At 47.6% G+C, this 7,935-nt stretch overlaps 1 protein-coding gene across 1 annotated transcript; it reads left to right on the forward strand.

Annotated features, from left to right (window-relative positions):
• Window positions 1-460: 460 nt before the first annotated feature.
• LOC124657343 (pentatricopeptide repeat-containing protein At2g36980, mitochondrial-like) lies at window positions 461-2,380 on the forward strand. The gene has a single exon (XM_047195914.1). The coding sequence runs from the start codon at window positions 461-463 to the stop codon at window positions 2,378-2,380; it is 1,920 nt and encodes a 639-aa protein (XP_047051870.1).
• Window positions 2,381-7,935: the final 5,555 nt, after the last annotated feature.

Consider the following 7,935-nt stretch of genomic DNA (forward strand, 5'->3'; position numbering starts at 1 on the left):
CGGGACGCGCTGAAACATGATTTATACTTGAACTTCACGTCCAAGGCCGCAAGGCCACCGGAGGCGGAGCGGACCAGCAATATCCCCAGCGAGGAGAACGAAACCCTAGATGGATTTTGTGCCCTTTTCTGCCACCTCTTGTTGTTTACGCTGCACGTTGGAGAGTCTGTATCAGTCTTGGTGGTGGATGTACTACTGTTGTTAGACCTGAGATACTGTAGCTAGTCTTTTATTTCTTAGTTTTTCTTTTTCTTTTTGGGTGTTGCGTTGTTGCATAGGCTAAATGTAATTATGATATTAATATACGGAGTAGTATAATTCCCTTTATCGAAAATAGCAAAATGAGAACAAAAATTCGTTGCGATTCCATTTCAGCACCAGCGAGCCGCAGATTCTTTCGCGGCTTCGCCTATCCCATTTGATGAGCCTGAACCCACAAGCTGGTCGCGCCGCCGCACGCATGGCAGAGCATGGAGCCCCTTCCACCTTCGCCGGCCTGTCCGCCGCCACCTCCAGGATCGCCTCCCACGGCCGCGCCGGAGACGCCGCCGCGGCGCGCGCTGTGTTCGACGCGATGCCTCGCCGCGACGCCGTCGCCTGGAACGCCATGCTCACCGCCTACGCCCGCGCCGGCCAGCCGCGCGCCGCCCTCGCGTTCTTCGCCGGCATGCGCGGCGCGCCGGACGCGTTCACCCTCACCGCCGCGCTCTCCGCGGCCTCGGCCCTCCGCTGTTCCGTCGCCGGCGCGCAGCTCCACGCCCGCGTTCTCCGCCTCGGCATCCGCGCGCTGCTCCCCGTCGGCAACGCGCTCGTCGCCATGTACGCCAGGTGCGCCCGCGCGGACGACGCGGCGCGCGCCTTCCGGGAGATGCCCGAGCGCAACGCGCTGTCCTGGTGCTCCCTCCTGAACGCCTACGTCGCCTCTGGCCGCATTAAGCTCGCACAGGAGTTGTTCGACGAAATGCCTGCTGCAAGCAGCGTTGCCTGGAACACGCTACTTACCGGATATTCTCGCAGCAGCAATGCCAAGCAGTGTTTTCTTGTGTTCAACAAGATGCGGGTGTCAGGGATCTCTTGTGACGATGCTACACTCTGCATTCTGATCGACGCTTGCACGGAGCTCCCCTACCCATCTACTGGCTTTGCAGTCCACAAGATTGCGGTGCAGAGTGGCTGGAATGCCGTCCCCGAGGTCAGTAACTCGCTTATTTCGTTCTACAGCAAGTTCAGCTTGCTAGATCATGCCGTGAAGATCTTCGAGTCTATGGAGGATAGGACCGTGGTGTCATGGAATTCGTTGATCGACGCATACACGAGGCTTGGCCACATTGAAAAAGCGGCTGCTCTGTTTCAACGTGCTCCTGAGACAAATATCATCTCGTGGACAGCGATGATTGGAGGTTTTGCGAGGAGTGGCCACACAGACGAGGCCCTCGCACTATTTGTCAAGATGTTGACACAGAAGGATACCCAGCCTGACGACTTCACTTTGGGGGCTGTGCTTCATGCTTGCGCTACTGCAGCATCTCTGGCCGGTGGAAGGATGATCCATGCCTGTGCATTCCAGAGGGGTTTTGCGTCCTACTTGTACGTGACCAACAGCTTGATGGACATGTATGCCAAGTGCGGAGATGTGGAGGGTGCAAGCAATATATTCAATCATGTTCTACAGAAGGACTTGGTCTCGTGGAACACCATGTTGTTCGGGTTCGCGATAAATGGATGGGCAAATGAAGCACTGGCAATGTATGAAACCATGTTGTCCCACGATGTCTGCCCCGACGAAGTTACATTTGCAGGCTTGCTCACCGCCTGCAGCCACTGTGGACTCCTAGATCAAGGCAGAGCTTTCTTTGAGTCAATGGTGTCTGTCCATCGACTGAAGCCATCACCGGAACATTTAGCTTCTGTTCTGGACATGTATGCTAGATCAGGGAACATAAAAAAGGCCATTGAGATGCTGGACCAATATTCAGATACGGTTCAGCCACATATCAGTGACATGCGCGAGGCTCTGCTTAGTGCCTACTCATCAGGCAACCTCGATGTCAGAATCGGAAGGAGCGTGGGGAGCAGCATGGTGTCTATGGAGCCTGCAAAGGATGCTGGCTATGTCATGTTGTCTAACTTGTTGTGCGCCATTGGGCAGTGGACGGAAGCGGAGCGGGTGAGAAGAACCATGTCAGAGCATGGTGTTAAGAAGTCTCCTGGCTGTAGCTGGATCCAAGTGATGGGTGCTATTAAGGTGTTCGTATCAGGTGGTCAAGAACTTAATTCAATAGAACGTGATATCATTCACCTGTTGGATGACGAAATGAGAAGTACTATGCATCGCTGCACTGTTGGTCAAGATATGGACAGAGAAGGAAATCCAACCTGACGACTTCACTTTGGGGGCTGTGCTTCATGCTTGTGCTGGAAGGCCATCTCTGGCCACTGGAAGGATGAACCATGCCTGTGCATTCGAAATTGGTTATGTATCCTACTTGTATGCGGACAGAGAAGGAAATCCAACCTGACGACTTCACTTTGGGGGCTGTGCTTCATGCTTGTGCTGCCGCGCCATCTCTGGCCACTGGAAGGATGATCCATGCCTGTGCATTCGAAACTGGTTATGTATCCTACTTGTATGCGGCCAACAGCTTGATGGATATGTATGCCAAGTGCGGAGACGTAGAGGGTGCAAGCAGTGTATTCAATATTGTTCTTCAGAAGGACTTTGGTCTCGTGGAACACCATGTTCTTCAGGCTCGAGATAAATGGATGGGAAATGAAGCACTAGCACTGCATGAAACCATCTTGTCCCACGATGTTTGCCCCGATGAAGTTACAGCTTGCTCACTGACTGCAGCCATTCTGGACTCACGGAACAAGCAAGAGCCTTTTTTGAGTCAATGGTATCTGTCCACCGACTCAAACCAACAAACCAACGCCAGAACATTTAGCTTGTGTTCTAGATATGTATGCTAGATCTGGTAACATCGCGAAGGCCATTGAGATGCTGGACCAATATTCAGAAACGGTTCAGCCACATAGCAGTGACATGCGGGAGGCTCTGCTTAGCGCCTACTCATCTGGTCACCTGAACTTGCAACAATACTGTGGGAGAATACACAAGCAATTGTCCAATGCAGATAATCAAGCTACTTTCTTAACACAAGTACCAATGTGAAGTCGTCCTTTGTTAATTTTTGAGCGTACAAATTACTTTCATGTTACAACTGCACCATCTCCGCTTATGTGCTCACAATATGCATATAAAAATAATTAAAAAAAAAATAGATGTAACAGGTAGCCAAATCGGCTTATGAGGTGTAGTTTTGGGGTTCAATTCATTCGGTCATGCATAAGTCGGTTTGAAAAGCATGGGCACCTCCGAAGGTGAAGTTTTTCGCTTGGCTTGCAAACCAAAATAGGATTTGAATGGCGGATCGGTTGGAAAAGCGGGGACGGACAAATTGTGGGCTTTGCCCTCTTTGCAAACAATGTACATAATCCGTGGATCACCTATTCATCCATTGTCGCTTCTCCCCTCGTATATGGAACCTCGCCAAGGATTGGTTGGGCATGACGGCTATCAATACAAGGCATTGGGTGTGTCTCGGTATTTCGTAGTGGTGGACCATGATGTCGCGAGCCTATACTTCGAACCGCAAGGCCATGGCAACTCTCACCTTGCTAATCTTCTCTTTCTTAATAGATGACCCCATTTTCCTGATCTCACAGCGAGCCACGTCACCTCATTAACAATTTCCAATTCCTCTCATTGTTTCCAAGCGTACCTAACATTTTTGCTACCCAGACCAACACGGCAGGACCGAGGAGCCGAACCAGAGCGCTTCCTCGCCAGACCCACGAATCTGGATCGATTTTAATCTTTCTTCCATGGCGACCCATCGTTTCCTCTTCCACGCCCGCACATCTTCCATCCTCAGCAAATTCGTCAGTCTTTTAATTGGTCATAAATCCTTCTGGTCTTTCACCTTTCCCAGCCACTCTATTCCCGTCCTCCCAATTCACGTTGATGCCTCCACTCATGCTCTGCCATTGCCGCTGCAAGGCTAGGCCCCTAAGGGAGATCTTGAGGCATTGATGACCATGTCAAGGATTCAGATTGTGATGTTGCGAAGGAGCCCAATATCATACCGAACCTCATCCTCAAGTGATTCCCACGACCTTGATTTAATTATGTATGCTCAGCCTTACAATTTCTAATGTGGCACTTCCTTTTGGGTTTGGGGGATTTACAAGTCGTGCTCTGGATTAATGGGCTCTATCCGTTCCTGGTAATCTATGCCGCCAATTTCAATTAGGCTTGCACTCTTCTCCTGATTATTTTGCTCAATCTATACATATTCTGTGTATTGCCTTCAATGCTCGATATTCTTAGGTTTGCTCAGGAAGATTACAGTGAAGCATACCAAATCGGTTTTGTCAGTGAAGCATACCTAATCGGTCTCGTCATAATAAGATCTCTGTGTAGCTTTCACAAGAATTTTATTTGCTTTTAATTATGGATGAACTTTTCCACGGGTTTTGGGTATTGGAAGGTGATTCAATTCGGTCCTACTGGTAGGAAAAGATCAACTATGACATCAGTTCAGAATGTATTTTCGTTTTCTGATATTTGAATGCCTCATTGCTAACTTTAAACTGCTGCGGCCTGTAGATGATGGATAATGAAGATCCTCAAAGTATGCCTATGAGTAGGATTCTCTTAATTATCAAGTTTTATATGTCACGCTTGATAATGTTTGGTATGCCACGGGTTCTTTCTCAGTTCTGTTTTCCTCTCATTTTCTTCCATTCGTTGTGACTGAGGTGCTCCAAAGGTAAGATGACTAAAATGACACCACATCCTTTTTCAGGTTGACGTTTTTTGTGCAGCAAAGGGAGAAACCATTGTGGGTTCATATAAACAGTTATTTTGTATGAAATTTCAATTAGTTGCACTGCCATGACTAATCTCAAGTTGTTGTACTAAAGGGCTACTCAAGATTCTTATGCTGCTATACTGCTATTTGGTTTACAATATGTTGTGTAGCAAGTACTACATTTTGTGTACTACACCAAGATAGAATTTGATCCACTGCATTTGCATCCAAGGAAGGCCCAAAAATAAACTAAGGCAAATCGAAATATTTTCTCTCATGTACTATATTCCCTAACTCCACTCACATGCAGGTTGATGATACAAGTATGAAAGCCGCCTGCTAGCAGGCCACCTATCACCCAAAAAAATATGCACAGATTGTTGAATGCTCAAAATATCACATTCACTTGAGCGTTAGCTGAGCATTTGATTTATGCCTTTTTGAGCTGTGAGCACTTTCAAGAGGTATAGGTAAATCCTCATAAAATCAATGTTTCAATAATATTCTTTTGCATGTCCATTTTATTCTGCTTTTATCCATTTGTGTGCTCTCTACTTATACTAGATTTTAAATAAATGTGCCAAGATACAATTGTATTGGACACACAACCCAACGCCTTTTCTCCAGTTTGTATATACTGTATTGAAAATGCTTTATATTTTGTCATTGAATTTCCGCAGCAACGCGCGGGGTATCATCTAGTTTCTTGGGAAGTTTAGCCCGAGCGCAATGTTAGGATCTTCCACAACAAACAAGCCCCTGCACATATAGTCTTCGATAAGATTAAGAGAGGCATGCCTTTTGGTGCTTGCGGGAGCGAAACATTTGGACGAAATGATGCCGGAAGAGTAATTCGTGCAATAAATAAATTTTTACGGTTTTGTAAAACACTCTTCTTCTATCGATTGGGGCAAGGCTTTCTCCCCGTTTGAAAATAAATAAATAATTGATCTGACATATCCACGATCTCAAAAATAAATCTTAAAATTATTTAATATGGTTCTGAGGAAACGCAGAGATAATGTGCTAGAATTTCGCTAAAATTGCGCAATTTTAGATGTGGTTAAGGTTCGAGTATTGAGAAGATATTTCAGCTACAGGGATGGCAACAACCTTTTTAGGTACAACCGTTGCGTGTACATGTGTGACAAGGGAAGAAAACAAGAAAATCATAGCAACGTCACGTGCATTCAGCTAGTTTGAAATAATCTTGACAAGACCAAACGAAATATATTTGGTCACATCGTAACATCATTTGTTTTTTAACTAAGGACGTAAAAATCCCGATGTTATACCCGGCTGTGCATCTCCATGTCCTCCGTCATGGGCACGATGGAAGGTGTTCTGCATAGAGCCGCCCAGAGGCGAGACGGAGAGAGGCTGCTCAGTAGATGCCCCCAGCTCCAGAGAACGACACCTCGGTTCATCAATGATAGGGCCCCACCTATCCACGCCAAAGTGCCAAACCTCTCGGTCGCCATGTCAGCTTGCGGGTCAGAACTTTCCTCGGAGGTTTCAGCGTCTTCATCAAACTGACTGTTGTCAGGCGGCGCTTCCGTGTTTGCCATTTCGTCCTCGTCCTCTATCTGCAGCACCACATCATTCTCCAGGTCGGTACCCTGTCCATGGTGTCAGCATTAAGCACGTCTAGCTATAGATAGATAGACAGAAATACGGAGTATATATATGCAACTGTGGTCAGAGCTGCACAGAGGAGGAGGAACTGCATAATTACGTGCTGTTGTGGTGCCCCTCTAACCGGACTCCAAGGCACTAAAATTAAGTTTCTGATGGGTTCTTGCGTCGGCCATGAGCGGGGAGGTTCTTGCGTCGGCTGCAGCTGGTACTGGTGGCGGAATTTGAAGGCGTGCAGAGGCCCCATGCACATTTGCATGACGAAATTCTGATCCGCCGGAATAAACCTTGTTTCCCTTACATGATAATCACCACTATGTTCCAAGAGGTTGACCTGCATACCCCCAACATCCCCAACATCTTGATGCGCCATGAGCAACCAGACGTAGCTGAGAAGCTCCAGTCCATTGCTGAGCTGCCGGGCGTGTTCCTCCCCACGGCACTTACCAGCCGCGTAAATGAGCAGCCTTACCCACACCTCTTTGATCGCCCTCAATGATACCACAGAAGGAGGTGATGAAAAACAAGGAGACGACCCGGCGACCCTTTCCTCTACGTACTTATTCAGAAACTCTGTCTTGCTCATCGTGCCACTGCGATTTTCCCTCACCCATTTGGCCAAGTAGTCTTCAACATCTTGCGCAGCGGCGTTAACCGGCAACATCTGAGGATGAACCGCCATGAGGTACATGAAGTAGTTTGATAGCCTCCTGCATTCCGCCGCAAGTACCGCCTTCTCATTTGGTTCCGGATGGCCACGGCCATTATAGACATCATCATAGAATTCATCGCTCAAATGCAAGTCTGTATAAATATGTAAACGATGAATGGCCTGGTGGAATTCCATATGTAGCAACTTTTTGAAAACCATTGGAATCTCTAGCTGATGCGATCCCTTCCCGGTCAAGAAAAACTTCTCGATATAGTTAACGATCTTTGTGTCCTCCACGTGCTGGATGTGCCAAAGGTTTCTCCATTTCTTCTCCAGACCCAATGCACTAACAACCTTGGAGATGAGCTTTGGCATGCATTTCTCAGACATGTAGCAGTCGGCGAGGTTAAATTGCCCCATAGAGAAACTACTCATCTTACGCGGCATAACGGCATCCAAAAATGAGGAAGCGCTGCAGGACAACCAACAGAGAAATGTGCCTTTTTTCGAGCGCGCCCTTGTCCACGGTGATACTACCACCATGGAGACGGAATAAGCTTCCATAAATATGGCCCCAGTGAGCAATGTGTATGTAATAGCAACATCTGCTCTGTTGTGGGCATGTAGCTTGGAGTTTGCCACGAAGAGCACAAGAGCGATCACCATGGAGATCTCGGCAATACACCGCAATATGCGACCCAACATGCTGTGCAACACCATAGCCTTTGTGTAGAGGAGGTCGTGCATCATGCGAAGCTCCATCAAAACGATCTT

This window comes from Lolium rigidum, chromosome 5 (genome assembly GCF_022539505.1).
Source record: "Lolium rigidum isolate FL_2022 chromosome 5, APGP_CSIRO_Lrig_0.1, whole genome shotgun sequence".
Lineage (NCBI taxonomy): Eukaryota > Viridiplantae > Streptophyta > Magnoliopsida > Poales > Poaceae > Lolium > Lolium rigidum.